Raw genomic sequence first — 23,985 nt, forward strand, 5'->3', positions numbered from 1 at the left:
GAGCAGCAGTGGTAAGGAAAAACTCCCTCTGAGGAAGAAACCTCAAGCAGACCAGACTCAAAGGGGTGACCCTCTGCTTGGGCAGAGGTATAGGTATTTCTTCGTTATTGATGTAAATAAAGTCCAAGACTTATTCATTGACTTGAAAGTGTTCATGTATCCATCCCCTGATGTGTCTAAAGAAAACTGCCAATAAAACGGATTATTTACAAGTATTACACCAAAGCGTTCCGTTACTTATCCAACCCATCATCTTGACTTTTATATTTTTAATTAATTTATGTCAAGTTGTAGAGATTTGCTTTCAGTTTGAGTTTCAGGAAGATAATTCTTTTTGTATTTGAAATGGTATAAAGAACTTAAAATGTGTTAATAACCAAGTGTTCCAATACTTTTGGAGGGTACTGTATGTGGTGACTCCCTTCTGAAGACACTTACTTGACTGATGATCTCTGCAGTTAAAAATGATCTGTTGTATTTGTTATTTTAGCGACCACAGGATATGGATGTTGAAAGCCTGTAATGAAAATAGTTGGAAAGTGCAGGTGTTCAATTTAATCTGATGGATTTACAATGAGATCAGACAAATGTTGTGTGAATTCCTGCAGTTCATACTGGACATAATTGGACAAACAAGCAATAAGTAAAGTTATTCTCAGTACTTACGGTTGCAGACACTCAATAACAACCTGAAGCCAGGAACAGACAGATGTTGCTTTTCTTTTGTGGTGATGCTCTGTCTGGTTTCCACTGCAGATGAATTTTGTTCCTGTCTGTTCTTGGTGCATTTTGCCTTCATTTGGCAGGACAGTGGCTTATTGGTTAGCACTGTTGCCTCATAGCAAGAAGGTCATGGGATCGATTCCCACCTCTGGCCTTTCTGTGTGGAGTTTGCATGGGTTTCCTCCCACATTTAAAGACATGCAGGTTTGGTGAATTGGAAAGTTTATAATTGCCTTCGCAAAAGAGGTCTCGATCTCAATGGGCCTAACCTGTTTAAATAAAGGTTAAATTAAGATGAAATCATGTACATGGCTAAATTGGCTTGGCCACTGTATGAAATTCTACTTTGTTCCTAAAAAGAATAAATGTCTTCTTGCTGCAGCATGATTAGGTCATTGTTCAGCTGCACTGAGACTGAGTTTGGAAGGATTTGGGCTAAATATATGCAGTTATTAGAAACGGAAACATGCCAGAATTTGTCCTGAGGAATTTGCCAGCTATCATATCTATCAGCAGGTAGCTGAGTTGATAAGGAGCTGGCATGCCAAGATCTAGACCTAGGTTTGAATCCTGCTCGTGCTACCTGTCTGTGTCCTTGAATAAAACATTTAATCTATATTGTCTCAGTCCACCCAGCAGTAAGTGGTAGAGGTGGGCGGATCGATCCTAATATTGATAATATCAATACCAGCGCTGGTATTGATATTGAACAATCCTTGTGTAAAAAGATCGATACTCAAGTTTTTTTTTCCTCTCCCGCACGCACTGACTGCTGCGCATGCAGATTCATCAAAGTCTACTCTCTGTCTGTAAGAGCAGCGCTGTGCTGTGTCACACAACACAGAGCAGCGCACCTTCCCCCCTCTGGTCTTTTGTTGTTGCGCCATCACGTGGCTCAGCGGCGCCAGCCAACAGCCATGCAGGTAGGTTCAGCCTGGCCCACCCACTCAGCACTCTCCTCGAGTCAGCCCTCTACCTCAAGAGATTTTGTTTTAAGTTGTGTTGAGAGATATTTTTTAAACAAAAATGTTGATTGTGATAATAAAGTATTTTGTTGTCATGTACAATGTTTGGTGAAATTCTATCCTAGGTCTTTTGGATCCTTTGGATCTATGAAGCTTAAATATGAAAAAGTATCAGTATCGGTATCGATATCGATATCAGCGATACTGGGCCTGTATTTATTTGGTATCAGATCAATACCAAAATTCCCGGTATCGCCCACCTCTAGTAAGTGGGTACTGGCCTTGGCTGGGGAAGTAACCTGTGTCGGACTGGTGTCCTGTCCAGTGTTATAGACTCTCATCCACTTGATGCTATGGGATCTATTCCGTTGTCCGTAACGATTTAGTTTCCCTTCAGGTTCTCACTTCTTCGGTGATAGGGATTCATGTTTTCTTGCCTTCTCTTCTGATAACCAATGTGTATGAGCCTCCGTTTAAGAAAAGTGAGGATTTGCACACTTGTTAACCCACAACCAGTAGATGGTGTATGGAGGAGCAACCATGGATTCCTCTTATTCACTGCACAATGTCAAGGCAGAGTAAGCTTGTCCCTTTTGGGCTACTGTATCAACACGGCACTCCAACATGGAAGCCTCCATGAGAGGACCCACTCCCGCGTACGAATGAAGGGCTCATTCTGAGCTCAGGGCAAAATACAATTTTAGGTTACAAATGCTATATTCCATTTCTGCTAAGAAACACCTCTAAGTCATACACACTGTAGCTTTAAACTGAAGCTCTGCACTATATGCACATCTTCATTACATGCTTTCAACATCAATATCCTGTGTGAGAGATCTGAATAGTTATTTTTGTGGATGACATGCTGCAGTGCTGGATTTTAGGTTTTTTTTTTTTTAATGCTGGATGGTAGATATTTTGTGACTTCAGTTCTAATTAGAATGCTTGTGAAATAGTATCAATGCAGTTAATTCTGTTTGGACCCTGCCTGTAGGAGTCATTGCCGGGGCTGTAGTCAGTGTGCTGTTTTTTTGCCTGGTGCTCTTGGTGGTTTTCTTCATTTGGCATAAAAAGCCACAGTTTATCAGGTTGGTGCTACATCACTGTCAACGTAAAAGTTTTGTATCTCTGAAGTGAACTCAGCCTGACTTCTTTCCCTTAGAAAGAAAAGATTAATTGATGGTGATGGAATCTCTAAAACAAAACCCAAGTAAGTATAATTATATTTGCCACTAGCATGTTGCCCGTGGGGATCCACGGGCTCTAGATTGGGTAGTGTTTATGAAATAAGTAGCTAACTTTTCTCAAGGGTGGTAATAAATTATGCAAAGTTTCTATAATGAGCTGGAATGGCGTGTGAGTCCAGAATGTTTTAGAACCTCAACAGTTATTAGAGGAAGAACACAACCCTTTTATTTCCTATTTTTAATGTTAATTTATTGTCTTAATGTATGTATTTAGAAATTGTTTAAGTTGTTGTTATCATATGCAAACTATTATTTTTCTCTAAAACAAAACCCAAGTAAGTATAATTGTATTTGCCACTAGCGTGTTGCCCGTGGGGATCCATGGCTCTAGATTGGGTAGTGTTTATGAAATAAGCAGATAACTTTTTTCAAGGGTGGTAATAAATTATGCAAAGTTTCTATAATGAGCTGGAATGGCGTGTGAGTAGAGAATGTTTTTAGAACCTCAACAGTTATTAGAGGAAGAACACAACCCTTTTATTTCCTATTTTTAATGTTAATTTATTGTCTTAATGTATGCATTTATAAATTGTTTAGGTTCTTGTTATCATATGCAAGCTATTATGTTGTTATTATTAATTATTTTTATTGTTATTTTATTTTATTATTACTTTTATTTCATCATTTGATTTTTAAATGGACCACAATGGAAAGAAGTGTTTTCACTTTCTTGTGTCATCCATATATTTTTAATGTATTTGCAATTATGTACTTACATTGAACTTACTAAATACAATCACGCACGCATACATGTACATGGACGCTACTGGGCTTTTAATATATATAGATGACTTACCGCTCCCTGCTGGAATGGTGTGTGAGTCCAGAATGTAATTATCAATGTCCATTGTTGCAGACTGAATGGTCCCCTCTAAAAATCGGTTGCCCTACCTTCACTGCGCATGTGTCATTTCAGTGTCAGCAGCAATTCACCAATTATTGCCTCGCTTCGGCTTAAAACTGATTTTAGAATGATTTAAGAGGTTTTACTTTGTCATCTGATGATTAATAATCACATTATTCCCTTTGATCACTTTGGGTGTAGAGGCTCAGACTCAGAGAGTCAGACTCAGATGTCTCTGATCGTTCCCCCGTCTTTTATTATGAAATAATGCTGAATTTATGTGGAAATGATTGTTGTACAAAAGCCTCAGATATCTGTTGCTGAGACAGATGATGACTGGAGTGCAGTTTTAAGCTGAAACAAGACGATAATCTGTGAATCGCTGTTGACGCTCCAAAATGACACATGCGCAGTGAAGGCAGGGGGACCAATTTTTAGTGGGGGGGGTGTTCAGTCTGTGACACTATTGTTCACTGTTGTTAGCTAATATCTGTAGTTTCTCCAAAATATTAGTCTTATCAATGTTCCGTTTTGGCGCTGTTCATCCTTAACCCAAAATACGTAAGAATACCAAACGGCAAATGTCAGCTCTCCCCAGTTTGTCCGTGATCGAATACATATACACGCAGGCATGAGCAGAGGCCACTTGCTCACTCGTGTGCAGGAAGAACAGCATTGGTTCCACACGCCTTTGTCCTACCCAGTGGCTAGACGATAGCATCACAGCTGTTAAAATACATCCTACAGACTGTTCATTACGTTAACTTCAGCCTTTATTATAAATAATCTTGCAGAATGTGGGGCACAATTTCACATTTATCCTGTTTTTGGACTGCATTTCTTTCAGACCTATTCCTGCTGCCACTTTTTCAGAACATTTCTCCCAGCTAAGTGCTGACAACAACAGACTATTCAGCCAGGAATATGAGGTGCGGCTGCTGGTTTACTTTTGGATTTTTGAATATGACTGTGAAACCTCTTCGTGTAGTTGTGTTACTGTCCATTTAATTTTATGCCGATCTGTATCTTCACAAAAGTCTGTCTGCTCGTCTGCAGAACCTCATGCCTGTAGGAACGGAACAAACACGACACGCTGCAATTAACCCAGACAACAAACCGCTGAATCGTTTCACCAACGTCCTGCCATGTGCGTAAACTGCAGACACCTTCACTCTCATCTGTACACACTCATAAGTCAAGCTATTAGTTATTGTAATAAGTGTTATTTACATAGTAATAACACCTTTATAAATCTTTTCATAAAAGCTTATAGCCTACATAGTATTTATTATGTGTTAACTAAAGATCTTCATACCAGATTTCTCGAAAATGTATTTTTTCAGAGCACAATCTGTATTTTACTGTTTCCAGTTATGTGTTTCAACTTAAAATTATCATTCCCAGATTAGTTGGACCCATGGTTAATAGCATTCCACGTAAGGCAATGTGATATAACAACTTTTATCTTTTAGATGTTCTAAAAATGTCTGTTGACATAGGCTATATAAATATCACCAACAACGCAACATGCTAGGCTATATGGGTCACATTCTTTAGCCTAACTCAAACTACCTAACTAAAACCAACATTATTTCTCCTTACACGTTAGTCTGTCCATCAAACACTGAAGTTGATGTTGAAGACCAGCATTTACACTCAACGGTCACTTTATTAGGTACACCTTGCTAGTTCTGGGTTGGAGCCCTTTTTTTCCTTGTGGTGTAGATTCAACAGGGTGTTGGAAACATTCCCCGGAGATGTCGATCCATATTGACATGATGGCATCACGCAATTGTTCATTCAACTCATTCTCCTCCGACCTCGGACATCAATGAGGAATTTTTGGTCACACAACTTCTGTTTTTGGACCATTCTCTGTAAATCTTAGAAATGGTTGTGCATGAAAATCCCAGTAGATCAGCAGTTTCTGAAATACTGAGACCAGCCTGTCTGGCACCAACAACCATCCCACGTTCAAAGTCACTTAAATCTTTTTCCCCATTCTGATGCTCAGTTTGAACTTCAGCAAGTCATCTTCACTACGTCTAGATGCCTAAATACAATCAGTTGCTGCCATGTGATTGGCTGATTAGCTATTTATGCTAAAAAGCAATTGAACAGGTGTACCTAATAAATTGGCCAGTGAGTGTATAAGGTACATAACCCAATATTTACCCCCTCTAGTTATAAACAGTTGGACCAGACGACATTTTACTTTAGGACAGCGACTAACAATTATTTTTCTAATTGATTAATGGATTGATGATTTTCTCAATTAGTCCATTAGTTGTTAAAACCATTAAATGTCAAAAAATAGTGACGAATGTTGACCGATGTTACCCAAAGCCTAAGCTGATATCTTGTTTTGTCCACAGCCCAAAGATATTCAGTTTACCGCCGGAAAGGAGTAAAGCAGCTTGTAAAATAAACTAAAAACACAAACAAACAAACAAAGAATTTAAGTTTTTTTTTGAATGAGTAAATTTGATTAACAAATTATGAAAAATGTTTTCCAATTAATTTAATTGTCAATTAATAATTGAATAATCAATTCATCGTTGCAGATCTATTGTCGCTGGCAAATTTCTCTCTACCATTCGAAAGTGTGCATGAGGTTCAGAGGAAGACAGGAAGTGAACATAACACCAAGTTTCTGTATTGCAAAGAAGGAAAAAAGCATAAAAGACACCCATGAGCACCCCCCCCCCAACACACTTCAATTGTTAACCGGATGCCATTGTGTCGATTGTTTCTGCTTTTTCTTTTTATGTCTTAATCTGGTTTAAAGCCTAAAACTATATAACACAATTAAATTTTAAGGCTCTGATCTTGTTTTAGTTCCAGTAACTGTAAAAGGCAAATGTTATTACGTGCAGCATTAACTACAAACCGAGTAAATGTTTGCAATGATTTTGTAAACAGAAGAAATTTGTTAGACTTTTCACATTTTTCATCTGTTTATAACATGTTTCTTTTTAGTGGTTGTGAATATTTAATTGTAGAACATATATGCTTATTATGCTGTTATTAACACTTGTAGAGTCTGCTAACATGCATTAATAAGCATTTTATAAGGGCCTGATGACTAACCCCTCGCCCTTTAAAAAAATTCATCCAATCAACACTGCTGACGCATGCTAATTATATTTTCTGTCTGCTTCACGATAACTTGCCAGCCAACCAAATTTTGTTTTCTCATTCTAGACGACTGGTGTCGAGTGAAGCTGTCGACAGCACATCACACGGGCTCCGATTACATTAATGCCAGTTACATGCCAGTAGGTACCATTTATTAATAATCACCACAATTACTTTTGTTAACTAGCTATGCTCAAACATCAGTGGATCGTGTACTTTGATATTAGCTACATAGAAAAATACTGCAAAAATATTCTTTGTCCTGTGATGTTTTCGTGGTGATGCATTTAAGTGCATACAATAAATTTTGAGTTAGAGACAGACTGAACAGTTTTTAACTTACCTTAAAAAGTACTGCAGGTGCCATTCTGATTAGTTAATTTTATATTACGTCTACAACAAGACCTCAACAATGACACAATTACATAATGGATCATGCAGGCAAATGCACAACATGGCCAAATTGTCATACCTGATATTCCTTCTCAATGCAAGCAATACTCATCTTAGTAACCATTTATTTAACACAGTTATGGCAACAGTACCCAAGGATCTGCCTAAGAGAAATAGCACCAAAGATCTATAACCGTGATCTAAGGTCACTGGTTTGCATCCTAATCTCTCAACCATACAGTAACAGAGGAAGCACCAGGGCCCTATAAAGACTCGGACCTTCATTCTCCTGCAAAGATACTGGCATCGGCAAACGCGACTGTCCAACAACCTCATGAATCCATGAGCTCTTCCCAGCTGTCTGCTAATCTCAAAGGCCGAGGACCCAGAGATATGAATGTCTCTACGAGCTCAACTGCAAGGATACACTCCTGCTGGCTGAGCCCCGGAAGTCACTGAAAGCCTGGATCTTAGTCTTTACACTCCCAACTACCCACTCGGGATGGATCATTATTTTTCCGAAGGTCCATTGGTCCCAAACTCCCTAAAGAAGACCACTCAGCTAGTTAGCTAGCAGGTTAGCTTGCAGCAGTGACCATTCAATATTCTGAAGGGTCAAACAACTGCTGAAAACAGCAGCGACATCTTTCTGTCGCTAATCTTTCTCGGGATTTGAAAGTTTCTTGGTGGCACATCCTCAGTTGGCTTCTGGTCTGGCAGCGTGGAAGTGTTAAAGCTCCTGGTGTCTGCTCAGGAGCTTCTCGTTTGGGCATTACACCGTCTCCTCATCCAGGGTGGTGGACCTTCGGAATATTAAAGTCACCCGTCACTCAGCTTCTCAAGTGCTGCATTTAGAACACCCACTAATTCGACAATGACTTTCGTATACAAGATTGAAAACACTTCATCCATCCATGTGCACAGCGTAACTTCAGACTTGTTCTCAGGGCTACAACCACCATCGAGAATATATTGCTGCTCAGGGTCCTCTGCCCGCCACAGTCAAAGATTTCTGGAGAATGATCTGGGAACAATCTGCACAACGTATCATCATGGTAACCAACTGCGTTGAGGACGGACGGGTAAGAATCAGGAAAATCTGATATCACAGTATTCTTACCAATTTATACCATTTCCTGGTTAAAGATTTAGAATGTATACCCTGAAAAACTTCCCTTTTTTCCCCTTTTAGATTAAATGTGAGCAGTACTGGCCTGCAGATAGTCAGCCTTGTCTTTATGGAGATCTGATGGTCAGCATCACATCTGAGCAGAAGCATCCCAGCTGGACGCTGAGGGAATTTAGTGTGAAACATGTATGAAACATTTGTGGCATTTCAGCAGAAACACTGCTGTAGTTCAGAAGGTGCAAAAGAATAATTTGGATGAAACGCATCAACGTTTAAAGATGACATAGTATCTGAATTCCCCTCATCGACAGACAAAGACCTCCCAGGTACGCACAGTGAAGCACTTCCACTACACTGCCTGGCCTGATCACGGAGTCCCACAGGACACAGAAACTGTGATCCAGTTCAGAGAGCTGTTCAGGGAGCACATTGACCGTGAAGGGACAGGATCGCCCAGTGTGGTTCACTGCAGGTAACCTCAGCTTCTTCACTTGCTTTCGGTTTCTGGGGAAATGATTACCGCTTGTGGGACACTGCAATATAAGCGTTACACCCCTGTGCAGAAGCGCATACAGCGGTATTGCTTTCAGCCTTGTGTGTGTCTATCTACACATGATGAAACTGACAGCATGCATTCACAAAAAAAAATAAAAATTGAATATCGTGAAAAATTCAATTTGTTTGTCAGTTATTTAAGAAGTGAAAGTTGACTCATTACAAACAAACTGTTTCATGCATTTTAAAAATGTTTTAGTTTATTGTAAAGTTCTGGTCTTCACCTAAAAAACAAAAACAGCATCTCAAAATATTACAATATTTTATTTCAAGTTTAAGTTCTGTATTTTTCAAAATATAAGTTGCACCGGAGTACAAGGCCCAATCCCAACACCCTCCCATACATGCAAGTAGAGCGAAGGGAGAGTACTGGGATTGGGCCATATACTCCGGAAAAATACGGTTTATGTTGTACCATCTATGTAGTGTACCATGAATGTCTCAGTCTGGTTCAGTACACACAACTATAATCATGTGGAAGACTGCTACATTTCGAAATCTATGAAGTTTCCACAGTCAGTGTTTATCATCTGCTGGTGCTGGTCCACTGTGTTTTATACCAAGTCCAAACTCAATGATATCGAGTCCTTTTTCCAGCTGGACTTGGCGTTTGGCACCTACCCATAGTGCCAAAACTACTAGTAATTGCTTTGCTGACCATGTACTGTACTTTTGTGGCCAGTCAGCTCGCCCAACCTGAACCCAGAGTGTGTGGGGTATTTCCAAGAGGAAGACGAGCAACACCAAACCCAACAACACACACACACATACATATATATATATATATATATACACACACACACACACACATATATAGGCAAGCTAGGCTATAATCATCAAAAGTAAAACAAAAAACCCTTCAAAATGTTTTAGTTTACAGTAGTGTTCAGAATAATAGTAGTGCTATGTGACTAAAAAGATTAATCCAAGTTTTGAGTATATTTCTTATTGTTACATGGGAAACAAGGTACCAGTAGATTCAGTAGATTCTCACAAATCCAACAAGACCAAGCATTCATAATATGCACACTCTTAAGGCTATGAAATTGGGCTATTAGTAAAAAAAAAAAAAAGTAGAAAAGGGGGTGTTCACAATAACAGTAGTGTGGCATTCAGTCAGTGAGTTCGTCAATTTTGTGGAACAAACAGGTGTGAATCAGGTGTCCCCTATTTAAGGATGAAGCCAGCACCTGTTGAACATGCTTTTCTCTTTGAAAGCCTGAGGAAAATGGGATGTTCAAGACATTGTTCAGAAGAACAGCGTAGTTTGATTAAAAAGTTGATTGGAGAGGGGAAACCTTATACGCGGGTGCAAAAAATTATGGTCTGTTCATCTACAATGATCTCCGATGCTTTAAAATGGACAAAAAAAAACAGAGACACGTGGAAGAAAACGAAAAACAACCATCAAAATGGATAGAAGAATAACCAGAATGGCAAAGGCTCACCCATTGATCAGCTCCAGGATGATCAAGGACAGTCTGGAGTTACCTGTAAGTGCTGTGACAGTTAGAAGACGCCTGTGTGAAGCTAATTTATTTTCAAGAATCCCCTGCAAAGTCCCTCTGTTAAATAAGAGACATGTGCAGAAGAGGTTACAATTTGCCAAAGAACACATCAACTGGTCTAAAGAGAAATGGAGGAATATTTTGTGGACTGATGAGAGTAAAATTGTTCTTTTTGTGTCCAAGGGCCGCAGACAGTTTGTGAGACCACCCCCAAACTCTGAATTCAAGCCACAGTTCACAGTGAAGACAGTGAAGCATGGTGGTGCAAGCATCATGATATGGGCATGTTTCTCCTACTATGGTGTTGGGCCTATATATCGCATACCAGGTATCATGGATCAGTTTGGATATGTCAAAATACTTGAAGAGATCATCTTGCCTTATGCTGAAGAGGACATGCCCTTGAAATGGGTGTTTCAACAAGACAATGACCCCAAGCACACTAGTAAACGAGCAAAATCTTGGTTCCAAACCAACAAAATCAATGCCTCGCAGATGTGAAGAAATCATGCAAAACTGTGGTTATACAACTAAATACTAGTTTAGTGATTCACAGGATTGCTAAAAAAGCAGTTTGAACATAATAGTTTTGTGTTTGTAGCATCAACAGCAGATGCTACTATATTGTGAACACCCCCTTTTCTACTGTTTTTTAACTTCTTCTTCTTTGTCTTTTGGCTGTTCCCGTTAGGGGTCGCCACAGCAGATCAATCGTTTCCATCTAACCCTGTCCTCTGTCACACCAACCACCTGCATGTCCTCCTTCAACACATACATAAACCTCATCTTTGGCCTCCCTCTTCTCCTCCTGCCTGGTGGCTCCATCCTCAGCATCCTTCTCCCTATATACCCTGGGTCCCTCCTCTGCACATGTCCAAACCATCTCAATCGCGCCTCTCTTTGTCTCCAAACCGTCCCACCTGAGCTGTCCCTCTGATATGTTCATTCCTAATCTTGTTACTCCCAAAGAGAATCTCAACATAGCCTAATTTCATAGCCTTAAGAGTGTGCATATCATGAATGCTTGGTCTTGTTGGATTTGTGAGAATCTACTGGTACCTTGTTTCCCATTAACAATAAGAAATATACTCAAAAACTGGATTAATCTTTTTAGTCACATAGCACTACTATTATTCTGAACACTATATATAGACAAGCTAGGCTATAATAATCAAAAGTAAAACAAAAAACCCCTTCAAAATTTTTTAGTTTATATGCAGTGTGAAGATTATATACAAAATTCACTTTTTTTCAAATAACTGACTAAAAAATATTGAACTTTTTCCATGATATTCTAATTTTGTGAGCTGCACCTGTAGAAGAGATTTCATGTAATTTGGTCTAAACATGAAGACGGGAAAAAGTGCTTTGATTTTTGGTAAAATCAGTTAAGTCATGATCAGACAAAAATCAAAATCTGGGCCACATTTTTTGGAATCGCTAGTCTGAAGAATTAAAGATGCACCTGTGGTTACTGGTAAACTGGTCATATCATGTCCTTAATTCAGCTTACCTGATATTGGAAGTCCTACAGTGTGGCTTTACTGTATGCACACGTTTCAATAATGATGCTCAAATTATCTATTGTGCAACCCCCCCATAGGTTCACCTCTGGAGCCGCCCCTGTTAGAAATAAAAGCATGCCCGTTAGAAGTAGTGATGTCTGCCTGGTATTGACCATCATGCCAGGGCACTAACTGTTTATCTCGTGCTGTGTTGTGTCCATTAGTGCTGGCGTGGGGAGGACGGGCACCATTATTTCCCTGGATGTGCTGCTTCAGCAGCTTGAGCAAGAAGGGGCGGTGGGCATCAACGCCTTTGTGCGCAAGATGAGACAGAATCGACCGCACATGGTGCAGACGGAGGTAAAAAATTAAAGGGCAGATTTCCCAGCATTGCCACATCAAATTCTTTTCCACATAGTCGGATTATTTTCAGAGTGTGGAAATGTAACCACACAAAAGTGTGAAAACTTAAATTTCTCAAACAGGAAACCCCATACTGACAAATGTTCTGCTTTCAGAGTGACACAGCTTTTCTGTTTGCTTTCAGTCGCAGTACATTTTCCTGCACTGCTGCATCATGAGCTGCCTGCATTCACGCGAGAAGCCCGAGGATAACATTTATGAGAATGTGGACATGAACGTGATCTACGAAAATGCCACCGCACTAAATATTATTCATTCACAAAAAACAAATGTGTAACGGTAAACGAGGTCTTGTCGACTGTCGAGTCGCTGCTCCCAAAACTGGAACCAGAAATATGATGAAAGCAAATATTTTAATGTATAAATAAGCATTAGATAATTTTAAATATTTAACTTAAAATGTTATTTTATGTGTAAGTTGTGGTGTAGAAAAATATAAATGCAACACTTTTCCCCCCTATTTTTTTCTTGCAATGAACAAAGTCTAACGTGCACACAAAAGGCTTGTTCCTAATTTTAGCCACAAATTTGTTGTTCCCACACAAATTTATCCAATTTTGGAGAAGTATGACTACAAAGAGTCTGACAGAAGGCGATGATGCCTGTGTTTGCGATCTCAACACGAGGGCTGCGATGTGAACATGAGACTTCAAACAGCTACGGCCGTTTGTGTTAGCAGTTAGCTGCTTTTTGACTATGGATGGACAAATGAAAGAATCAAGCAACACAAACCACACAAATCCTGGACAGCCACAGCCAATTTACCGCCTAATTAAGATCTATCGCTGAAGATCAACTACATATTTTAGAGTGGCTTTTTACTGTGACCAGCCCAAGACAGATCTGAACAATAATCTATTTATTTTCATTTATATAGCGCCAAATCACAACAGAGTTGCCTCAAGGCGCTCCACACATGTAAGGTCTAACCTTACTAACCCCCAGAGCAGCAGTGGTAAGGAAAAACTCCCTCTGAGGGAGAAACCTCAAGCAGACCAGACTCAAAGGGGTGACGCTCTGCTTGGGCCATGCTACAAACATAAATTACAGAACAATTCACAAAACACATATACAGGAAATACTGTTGGTGCACAGGACAAGAGGGTCTCCAGCACAAATACCACACCCATCTGTGGATGGAGCCGCCCTTAAACAGAGAGAAAAAAATAAAATCAGGCATCCAGAAAGACAAGAAGTACAGTATAATTTCTCAGCATTAAACAAGAAAAACAAGAAATACTAAGGTAATCGCCGGCCAAGACCCAGAATTTAGATAAAGTTGAGGCCGTGGCACGCTCCGTTTGCTAATAAAATGAATTAAAAGAGTAAAACGCGTAGAACTATATTATGCTAGTATGCTAGCCATACGAAAGGGAAAATAAGTGCGTCTTAAGTCTGGACTTGAAAATCTCTACAGAATCTGACTGTTTTATTGATGCAGGGAGATCATTCCACAGAACAGGGGCATGATAAGAGATAAGCTCTGTGACCCACAAACTTTTTATTCACCCTAGGGACACAAAGTAGTCCTACACCTTGAGAACGCAAAGCCTGGGCCGGTACATAAGGTTTCATTAGGTCAGCTAGGTAGGGAGGTGCCAGTCCATGAACAATTTTATAGACTAGTAGCAGAACCTTAAAATCTGATCTCACTGCATCTGGATCTGCTGTACCAGGCCCGGTGGATGGATTATCCCGGCGAAGGTGAAGTGCTCACAAACATGGATTTCAACAAACTTGCAAAACAAAATTCAAGCATAAACCTTTTGTGTGTACAGAAGTCTTCGATCTTTTACTTCCAACTCACAAAAAAAGGGAATGAAAGCAAAAGTGCTGTATTTATATTTTTGTTGTTCTTATGTACTGTGTAAAATGCTCAAGATGACCGCAGAATGTTTTAAAATTGACCATAAAGTGAACTAATAATGCATCGCCATTTTTGTATTAAAAAAATAAAATACTTTATGACTGAAATGACTGTTTTCATAAAACCTGTACACAAAATGGAAAATATTTCATCAGATTTCCTGGCACAGAATGGCAGATGAACACGACGTACAGTTTAGTAAGTCCCTTTGGCTTCTCCCTTATTTTTCCACTAGGGGTCGCCACAGCAGATCAGAGATGGATTTGCATGTTGATTTGGCACGTTTTATGCCGGATGCCCTTCCTGACGCAACGCCACATTACACGGAGAACGGGTAGGGGTGGGGTTTGATCCTGGAACCTTCTGCATTGGAAACAAGTGCACTAATCTGCTTGCCCACCAGTGTAAATCTGAGCTGTAATAATACCAGGGGAAAAGAAGAAAAACAATCAAACAAAAACAGGCAGTGCTCTATTTTTCCCCGTCGGCAACTGTGCTGTTGGAGCCAACAATTAAACAGTCACTGATGAGTTCCTGTCTGGCTTTGATTGCATCGGGCTTGACCTCGGCGAGCACGGAATGTTTGCCTGGAAGAAGAGACTCGGTTGAGCTGACCGCAGGCGGGAGGTGAACCGAGAACTTCTTACAGATGTTGTGCAGGACGCAACATGCCTTGATAATGTTTGCTTTTCTGTTCAGAGTCATTTCCTGGGCAAAGCCCAGCTGCATCAGGCACCTGAAGCGCCTCTTCAGGTTGTTGAGCGTGCTGCGCATGGCGTCGTGGAGCTTGGCGTGGGCCTCGTTGAAGAGCACCTCTCTCTTGTTTGTGGGCTGGGACACCGCAGTCAAGACATGCATAGTTAAGCGATAGCCACTCCCACCTGAGAAAATACAAATTACAGTGAATGTTTTTATAATTGTTTTTTGTTGATTGTAAATGGGCAGCACGGTGGCTTAGTGGTTAGCACTGTTGCCTCACAGTGAGAAGGTCATGGGTTCGAACCCATGACCTGTGGCCTTTTCTGTGTGGAGTTTTCGTGTTCTCTCTGTGTTTGCTTGGGTTCTCTCCGGGTGCTCCGGCTTCCTCCCACATCCAAAGACACGCAGGTTAGATGGACTGGAAACTTTAAATTGTCCGTAGGTGTGTGTGTGTGGCTGTGTTTGTTTGTCTATATTTGGCCCTGCGACAGACTGGTGTCCTGTTTAGGGTGTACCCCACCTCGTGCTCTATGACTGCTGGGATAGGCTCCAGCTCCCTGCGAACCTTAACTGAACTTATAAACTAAATACTGTCTCTCTGACTATTGTTTTAGTAGTTTTTTTTAAAGAGATCTTTTCTAATCCAGACTGGAAAATTTGTTAAACACAGGAGAAGATGTTTTGATTGACTTTCCAATTACGCGGATGGATTGCAGTAAGTAGCGTATGGGTAATATTTTTGCATGAATCCTTGGAAGCGAGTGACGACAATTCTTACATGGGTGCAGATTCCACAGAGCACCCACCGTTCCTTTCCGTGTAATCCCGATTAGCATATCGGAGCATGTTTTGGAGCATCACAGCAACTTCATCAGTCTTTGTCAATCTTGAACAAACTTGGTATACGTAGTAGTTACGGCTGTCATCGGCACCAGATTTGAAAACAGGATCCAGTTTTTGCACTATTTAAAAATTTCATCCCGATTCTGGAAATTGTTGATAGTATGTGATATAGCTAAAATGGACTGCATTTATATAGTGCTTTACCATCTGCATCAGACGCTCAAAGCGCTTTACACATCAATGCCTCACATTCACCGCAATGTCAGGGTGCTGCCATGCAAGGCGCCCACTACACACCGGTAGCAACTAGGGGGTTAAGGACATTGCCCAAGGGCCCTTAGTAATTTTCCCGTCAGGCTGGGATTTGAACAGAGGATCCTCTGGTCTCAAGCCCAATGCTTGACCACTAGACCATCACCTCCCCCTAGATTCTGGGTATTTGTAGTCTCAACAGCTTCAATCATGTTTGAACTTCTTTAAATGGGGTATTTGTAGTGCGTAGATCTTGAAACTTGTTTGATCGTGCTGCATTGAGGTAAAAATGTTAAGTTGAAGCAGTGTTTGTTGCAGTTTTTGTTCAAAGTTGAGCAGCTTGAGCCCCTTTCTTTTGGTTTCAGGCAGGTTTTCAGGTCTGCCCTTTATAAGGTAGCCTGTTAGGATGCAAGCCAGATTAAGCCATTTCATCGCGTTTTTGCACTTTTTTGGATTGTGGGCGAACATAGTAGAACAGCACCCTGTGAAATAGCATAGTAAAGGACACACGTTATTGTTATAAGAACTCGGATTTACATGAACAGTTACAGCAATCTAATATTTGTGTGCCATTCTTAATTTTTTCTAGCTCTTATTTTGCGTAGATGCGGATTTTTCAGTTGCCTTGAAGCATGCGTTTGCGCGGATGTGGATTTTTGTGGATTTTCTATATGCACCACGGGTGGTGCATATAGCAAGATACAGATGCGCAATATGCACCAGCTGAGGCAATCCATATTGCATTTTGGGATGGTGTGGACAGCTCATGTGGTAAGAAACTTCAAAATATTGGTAGTTTGGATCAAATATTTAGCCGTGAGATCTGAATTTATCAGAAGGCTTTTTGAATTTGACCTGGGAAGAGCAGAGGAAACCATATTGCATTTAATATATATTAAATTTGTGTGGATGAGGGTGGTGTACTAAATCCTAATGTACACCTCAGATTTTGTAGGGGGTTAGAACTACAGCCTGGCCGATATTATCGGCCGATATAAGCCCTTTTCAAAGTACTCACTATCAGCCGAAATTTTGCCGATAGAACGCCGATAATTTCTCATAAACAGAACAGTTACTGAAATAATGTTTGTGTTGGCAATGTAAAATGTCCTTGCACTGTTTGTCCAGTTGATGGAGCTCTGACTCTATTCAACTGAGAGCTGCTTACACCCCTGCTTAAAAGTGTTCATCACTGGCCCCCGTAGATCGCCATCACACTGCACTGACTGGCTGATAAAAGAATAAAAGTAAGATTATAAGGATCTATATCCTTATCTGAACCTATATCTAAGTTGCAGCAACAAGAGGTACAAGATCAGATGTATTTCACAACTCTTTTTAAGGATACGTGTTTGCTAATTTCACAAAGGTTTAATTCCTGATTGCATTTTTTGAACTTGAAAATTCTTCTCTATTATAAAGTTAATATAAGGACAAAGCTTCAGCTTTTAGCTCATTTTATTAATTAAAAAAAAAATAATAATAATACTGGCTGATTTATCGATTATCTGTATTTTTTCATCCAAATATCGTTATCGGCATCAGCCTCAAAAAATCCATATCAGTCGGGTTCTAGTTAGAATTCTGCACACAACAAACTTTCCAGTCTGGTTCTCACACTTGCATCACACTTTTGACCAGTGACTCAAAGGAACCCCCTCAACTCCCCGTCTAGATCCGCCACTGCTTCATGCTGAGAATCAGCCGTTTGGTCTCCCTCGCCTTTATTTTTTGGGGGTCTCACCAGCAATCCAGTAGGATCCACCGGACTCTTGCTCCATTTCTTTTCGTTTGAAGGAAGCGTCCCAGATCTCCTGCTCAGACGTGCTGCCCACGCAGCACTTCTCCACGCTCAGGATGTTGCCGTCACAGTCGCATATGATCTGGGTGACGACCGACGTGTAGCCCTGACTGTTGACAAAAGACCTGAAGATGTCCTTCTCGTAGGGGGACGCTCGGATCTTGAAGTGGGCGGGGGCGAGGACACCCAGGACCCTGGGGATCCCGCAGAATGCCTGGATCTTCGAGGCCACGTTGGTTCTGGACTCTCGGCTGGTCGGGAAGGAGATGAACACGTCGGCCATGTCCGCGATCACCTCGGACACGGCGCCGATCACCGCCGGACACTCGGTCTGGCTCAGACCGACCCTCTGCAGGACGGACACGATGGACACTCCGTGCGCGTAGTAGTTGAGCGCCACCATCAGCATGGCGTCCGCGGGCAGCGGCGTGTGCGCATTCAGGCGGGGGCGCACGCTGTCCAGGATGAAGGTGACGCACGGCCGGCTGAGGTGGAAAGTCTGGAACAAAGTCTCGTCGTCGAAATGGTCGAAAACCGACGGTGACGAAAAGTCCGTCTCGTCTTCAACGAGGAGCTCCTGCTGGACCGCGAACCACACCGGCAGAGCAAAAGCCATTTCTTAAAAAAAAAGTGTTAATAAAGTATATTCATAGGCAACTAACTCAAGTAATAATAATAAAAACACTCAAAAATTAACGGGGAAGAAGCAGAGTACAACACAAAGTGGACGCGTGACTTCTTCTATTGACGTATTTGCGGTAGTTACTGCGCTACTGCCACCACGTGGCGGATTGAGCAAAGGTTTTTAAGGAAAAAAATTCCCACTGAATTGTTTAAATTACTCCTGTTTTTTAAAGTAAATTTTGTGTGTACGTTTCTGGGTGGTGATTACAGTCAGGACGGGACAGATGTGAATAATGCTCACCTTAAAAAAATTACATTTTAGCCAACTACCCCTAAAATAACGAGTGTCTTCTATGTAAGATATAAGAAAACATATCCCAACTTATATTTAGTCTGTGTTGAAAGTAAGTTTTAATGTTGCACTGAAAGTAGACACGGAATATGGACTTTATTGCATGTTATATTTAATATGCTTATGGCAAAATTTACAGAAAGCTGTTTTGCAGCCATGCGCACTTACATGTTTTCTATATTTTCTCTTCAACATTTTAGTGTTAGTACAACACATTCAGCCCACAGATAAATCTCGTAAAACACTGCATAGTTCCTAGACAAAGTATGAAAATACATCTGATAAATAAAGTTTAAACTGTCACCACAAGGGTGTAACTAGGGCACCGCACTCGTAGAGCGCAAATCTCCTTCAACACTAGTTCCCAATTCCACAAATATTTACAATGAAAAAAAAAAATTCAAGATCAAGAAGTGGCTAGAATATAACAGAAAATACAGATCAAAAGGGCCTTTCAATGTTCAAATCAAATATCCACTAAATCCATAATACAGATCAGATGCGGATCAAACTTAGTCTATTCATTGAGAGTGAGTTTGTGCCTCATTGTCACAAATGAGAGTGATTGAGGCACCTTTAACTGAGATATAAAAAAAAATGAACACCAAATGGGCTTTTCAATATTAAATTCAAATATCTACAAAATCCACAATCTGGATCCGATGTGGATCAAACTTTGCCAGTTGATAAAGGATACCATCTTACATAACACTCTCAAATATGAAAGAAATTTGATCTTTTTTGACAGAGTTATGAATTTTTGAAAATTCATTCAACATTAACAATAGGGATTATTCCAGTTTTTTTCAAGGTTTTTCCTGACTTTACCCTTTGAGCTATGACCTTGAAAATTGAATCAGTTCTTGCCAGAGGTGGGACAAAGTCACCAAGTGACTCTCAAGTAATGAATCAGCAAGTCCCAAGTCATAATGACCACCAATTGTTTGCAAGCTGGCTTGAGACTTGCAGACTGATGACTTGAGAATGACTTGACAGTGACTTTGTCCCACTTCTGGTTCTTGCCTATCAGGATATGAACCCTCTGTAAAAATTTCATAGTGATATATGAAAAATTGCGGGCTGTTCACAAACAAACAAAGAGACAAACAAAGAAACAGGGGTGAAACATAACCTCCTCCAACTTTGCTGACGGAGGTAACAAACGTGCAGCAGCTTCTTGTGCACCTCGCGGCCAGCAAGTTAGTCTTCGTTATGGTTGTGGTGACATGTAGAACATTACGTTGACTTCACTAATGGAAACATCCTTCATTCGGGGCACACCTCCTCTCTCATCATCTTCACTTCTCTGGCTTCGAGCGAACGCATCTGTGACAGATACGATGACATTTAGACACGAGAAGAAGCTGTTCTGCTTCGTTACATGAGTGTTTTCTCATGTTGCAGTATTATGACGTTCCACATTAACTACATGACAATACTTTTAAATACAGACTCAGGACTGCAATTTTATTTTAGCGTGACTACGTGACCACAAAATTCCATCACTAGAAAGGTAAAGCAGGAGGTTAGCGAGCGCATCGTAACCTGTGAAGTTGTTGACTGAGTCGAGTGGAGCCGTGTTGTACATGTTGATGCCGAACAAAACCGCCACGAAGACCATTAATGCCACCAAAAAATAGATTGGAGCAGCAAGGGCCCAATATCTGCACAGAGTTCACAGGAATTGACGCCAGGTTTTAAAACAGCAGGTAAAATGTTTAATGAGGTCTATTTCTAGATTTATCTCAAGCTGGATGGCTTTTATATGATCAGATAACTTACTTTTGAGGCCAGTATGTGAGTCCGATTGAATGAAGCCATTCATCCGGTATGAACGCCCACACACAGTAGAGACCTGCACGGAGGAAAAAAGTCAGAATCATCATCTGTCAGATGAATAAAGATATAACAGAAGAGAACAGAAAGAATGCCACCTTTCCAGAGCACATGACATCATAAAAAGCAGGTACACAGACTGTCTGCTCGGGCGGTTGCAATCCAATACCCAAGGTGGTTCTGTGGTGTGGTGGATGCGGCGACAGGGTGCCTGCACGTGCTCCGAGTCCTGTCCTTTCTTCAAATGCCTAATACTGTATCTGAAACTACTATGTAATGCTGTTATATGACAAAACCTGGTTGAAAGCATTTTAAGCCAACTGGAATATGCATCATATCAAGTCTGGCAGCAGGAGCTGGTGCCACATCCACCACATCAAGGAACTACTATGAGGTCTGGGTAGCAACCGCCAAGGCAAAGAACCACGTCTCAAAAGAAACCATCTGCATGTCACAGCCAGGTGAAACAGGGCTGTCCCCTTGGCTTTCTCCAGCCACTGCCATGCTGGATCATAGAGAAATGAGTCACATGGTCAAAATGTCACAGCTCATGTTCCTTCACAGTACAAGTAATAATCATCTTCATCTCTATAAGTCACAGTTCATTTGACACAAAGTCAATCCAGCAGTACCCAAAGATCCACCAAAGGAAACTTGTACCAAAGACATCCAGTTACCCCCTTTGGACACTGGTTAGCATCTAGGTCTCACAACTACAAGGTCTGTTAGAAAAGTATCCGACCTTATTATTTTTTTCAAAAGCCATATGGATTTGAATCATGTGTGATTACATCAGACATGCTTGAACCCTCGTGGGCATGCGAGAGTTTTTTCACGTCTGTCGGTTACGTCATTCGCCTGTGGGCAGTCTTTGAGTGAGGAGTCGTCCACCCTCTCGTCGTTTCGCCGAGTCGTCACGGAAACGACTCGGCGAATTTGCGCGCACGTCTTTCATTACAAAATGTCCTTAAACAGTGGAATGTCTGCATAAAGTCCTGATGCCTGCCTCTTCTGAATCTTCTCTGTTCTCTCACGACGTCCTGGGTGAATTAAGCCTTAAATTAGGATGTTTTCAGGTTGAAACAGGCCGACGGCGGCGCCTGGAAGCGCTGCGCGACGTCCCGCTCCGTGGGAAGTCCTTACAGCGACAGAAACACCCCATAATCTCTCATCAGCCGTTAAACTTTTCACTGAAAACCAGCTAAATTTCTCGAATAGCGTCCACTCGGATATTCCTCACAGGTCCAGTAAAATTTTGATAAAGCAACAAGCGCTGTCTCGAGCAGCGTGTGAAACAAAGGAATTCAGCTGAGAGGGCTGAACCACATCTCACTCAAGGCCTGCCCACAGGGAAATGACGTCACGACACGCGAGAAAAAACTCATGCATGCGCATAAGGGTTCAAGCATGATTGGTGTAATCGCACGTCATTCAAATCCATATAGTTAAAAAAAAAATAAAAGTGTCGGTTTCTTATCTAATAGACCTTGTACATAGTAAGGAAGCACCAGGACCCTGAAGACTCAGACCTTTGGTCTCCTGCAAAGGTATCAGCATTGTCAAACACCTGTGTCCAGTGACTTCATGACTCTGTAAGCTCTTCCCAGACATCTCCTGATCTCAAAGGCTGAGGACCCAGAGACATGAACATCACTCCTGAGATACACTGATCAGACACAGCACTGTAAATTTTGACCACCAACAGACGAGGTGAACAGCATTGATTATATCGTTACAATGGCACCTCTTGCCAGGCCAGGTCTGAGCCAATACTAGGCTCTGGTGCTCAGATCTTTGTGCTAGATACGACAGTGCACCTGCAGAGGTCTAGTGGAGTTCACGCCCGAAGGGTGGCGTTGTTTCAGTGTCCACAGGTGGGACTGTCACAATATTAGGTCCCATAAAAACCCCATTAGTTTATTATCCCCGCTCGCATGCCAATTTTTTAAATGTTTTTTTTATTTTATTTTAGTGAATTTAATTGACGACGGTACAGCTGGTGCAAGAACCAACACATCCGCTAGTGTGCTTTGGCCAAAGACGTTCACTGACAACCACAGTCAGTTGCTCCATCTCACTCACACAGTCTTCTTCACATCATTTCCATCTCACCCTGTCCTCTGTACCTTCGTCTGTCACACCAACAACCTGCATGTCCTCCCTCAGCACATCCATAAACCTCCTCTTTGGCCTCCCTCTTCTCCTCCTGCCTGGTGACTCCATCCTCTGGATCCTTCTCCCTATATACCCTGGGTCCCTCCTCTGCATATGTCTAAACCATCTCAATCTCTCCTCTCCTGTCTCCAAATTGTCCCACCTGAGCTTGTCCCTCTGATATGTTCATTTCAAATCTTCCTTCGAAGGGTTGGTCGCCTGAAATGTTACTTTCACGTCTTGTTAAATAAAGTCCTTTTTGTATTGGAGCGCTGTGGCAGTGCAGATCATTTGGTGTCTATCTTTGGTATATTTTTCTTGGTCCTGCACGCCTTTTTACGTGTTTTGGATGTGCGTGTCTCCATTGCTTCATTCCAAATCATGTCCATTCTTGTCGCTCCCAAAGAGGATAGCAACATGTTCAGTTCTGCTGTATGTTTATCACACTACTAGCGTGCAGTAAACTGACTGTATTCAACATGGAAACAAAATAAATTTTAAAAATATGATATTTTCAGTTCCTCACTTGGTATGCAGGTGCAGTCCGTGTCGTTTTTCAGGTTTGAAATGACATTGTATTTCCGTTTCTACGAAAATAAAAACAAATAAATAAATAAATAATAATAATAATAATCCGCCTGCCCTCATCACTTTTTTCTGATGTTAAGGATGATAAACTTTTTTTATGGGGCTTAAGGCAGGTGGTCATAATATTGTGGCTGATCGGTGTAAGTCAGTGTCTGTACAGGATCAACACTTTCACCAAGTCTCCTGTTTTTTTCTTTTGGATTTACTGTAACAGTGGTGGACTTACAGAAACCAAACTGCGATCCGAGGTGGAGAACAAAACCATAGATGGCTCTCTGCGGCAGAGGAGAGGGAGAATTTTCCACCATCATCTGAAAACACAAAAGACAACAAAGTCACATAAATGACACAAATAAATACATCGAATTAGTTTTTGTCACATGAAGCTCCTGATACATACTTAACGTGTCGATAACGGCTGTTTTTATATTACTATCGAAATAACGCGCTCATAGCATCTGTATTATTAATATAATGCAGTTAAAACATATTTAAAGAAAAAAAAAAAACCCTCTAAATATATTGTCAACATAAGTCAC

General features: G+C 41.0%; 3 protein-coding genes across 5 annotated transcripts in view; 1 reads left to right on the forward strand and 2 right to left on the reverse strand.

Annotated features, from left to right (window-relative positions):
* Positions 1-13,162, forward strand: part of LOC117530893 (receptor-type tyrosine-protein phosphatase H-like) — a 35,056-nt gene extending 21,894 nt beyond the window's left edge. The window contains exons 12-21 of the mRNA XM_034193844.1: positions 2,683-2,776; positions 2,851-2,898; positions 4,627-4,708; positions 4,836-4,926; positions 6,984-7,057; positions 8,258-8,392; positions 8,503-8,625; positions 8,751-8,911; positions 12,232-12,367; positions 12,555-13,162. Coding sequence (XP_034049735.1) covers positions 2,683-2,776; positions 2,851-2,898; positions 4,627-4,708; positions 4,836-4,926; positions 6,984-7,057; positions 8,258-8,392; positions 8,503-8,625; positions 8,751-8,911; positions 12,232-12,367; positions 12,555-12,707 — 1,097 coding nt within the window. The 3' untranslated portion in view covers positions 12,708-13,162. The remainder of the gene's footprint in view (positions 1-2,682; positions 2,777-2,850; positions 2,899-4,626; positions 4,709-4,835; positions 4,927-6,983; positions 7,058-8,257; positions 8,393-8,502; positions 8,626-8,750; positions 8,912-12,231; positions 12,368-12,554) is intronic.
* A 965-nt stretch (positions 13,163-14,127) lies between these two features.
* Positions 14,128-23,485, reverse strand: si:dkey-197c15.6 (putative nuclease HARBI1). 2 transcript variants are annotated; one of them, XM_034194275.1, is made up of 3 exons: positions 23,450-23,485; positions 17,836-18,510; positions 14,128-15,178 (listed from the first exon to the last, which is right to left on the reverse strand). In XM_034194275.1, exons 2-3 carry the CDS (start codon positions 18,506-18,508, stop codon positions 14,769-14,771), a joined length of 1,083 nt encoding a protein of 360 aa, XP_034050166.1. In that variant the 5' UTR covers positions 18,509-18,510; positions 23,450-23,485; the 3' UTR covers positions 14,128-14,768. The 2 variants fall into 2 exon arrangements, with proteins under 2 accessions (XP_034050166.1, XP_034050165.1); XM_034194274.1 differs by lacking the exon at positions 23,450-23,485 and having other exon boundaries at positions 17,836-18,755.
* pigp (phosphatidylinositol glycan anchor biosynthesis, class P) lies at positions 19,975-23,985 on the reverse strand. 2 transcript variants are annotated; one of them, XM_034194278.1, is made up of 6 exons: positions 23,847-23,985; positions 23,673-23,757; positions 20,651-20,723; positions 20,414-20,532; positions 20,072-20,194; positions 19,975-20,009 (listed from the first exon to the last, which is right to left on the reverse strand). In XM_034194278.1, the coding sequence occupies exons 2-5, from the start codon at positions 23,755-23,757 to the stop codon at positions 20,079-20,081; spliced, it is 393 nt and encodes a 130-aa protein (XP_034050169.1). In that variant the 5' UTR covers positions 23,847-23,985; the 3' UTR covers positions 19,975-20,009; positions 20,072-20,078. The 2 variants fall into 2 exon arrangements, with proteins under 2 accessions (XP_034050169.1, XP_034050168.1); XM_034194277.1 differs by lacking the exon at positions 19,975-20,009 and having other exon boundaries at positions 20,026-20,194.

Source organism: Thalassophryne amazonica, chromosome 18 (assembly GCF_902500255.1).
Source record: "Thalassophryne amazonica chromosome 18, fThaAma1.1, whole genome shotgun sequence".
In the NCBI taxonomy this organism is placed as follows: domain Eukaryota; kingdom Metazoa; phylum Chordata; class Actinopteri; order Batrachoidiformes; family Batrachoididae; genus Thalassophryne; species Thalassophryne amazonica.

What these genes read in the sequence shown, in the direction of transcription:
- si:dkey-197c15.6 (XM_034194275.1), bottom strand. Translation starts at nt 18,508, where the DNA reads ATGGCTTTTGCTCTGCCGGTGTGGTTCGCGGTCCAGCAGGAGCTCCTC. An exon ending in TGGATCCTACTGGATTGCTG is followed by an intron (nt 15,179 to 17,835) that starts GTGAGACCCCCA and finishes GTATTTTCTCAG; the next exon opens with GTGGGAGTGGCTATCGCTTA.
- pigp (XM_034194278.1), bottom strand. Translation starts at nt 23,757, where the DNA reads ATGATGGTGGAAAATTCTCCCTCTCCTCTGCCGCAGAGAGCCATCTAT. An exon ending in CGGATCGCAGTTTGGTTTCT is followed by an intron (nt 20,724 to 23,672) that starts GTAAGTCCACCA and finishes TCCTCCGTGCAG; the next exon opens with GTCTCTACTGTGTGTGGGCG. An exon ending in CTCAGTCAACAACTTCACAG is followed by an intron (nt 20,195 to 20,413) that starts GTTACGATGCGC and finishes TATCTGTCACAG; the next exon opens with ATGCGTTCGCTCGAAGCCAG.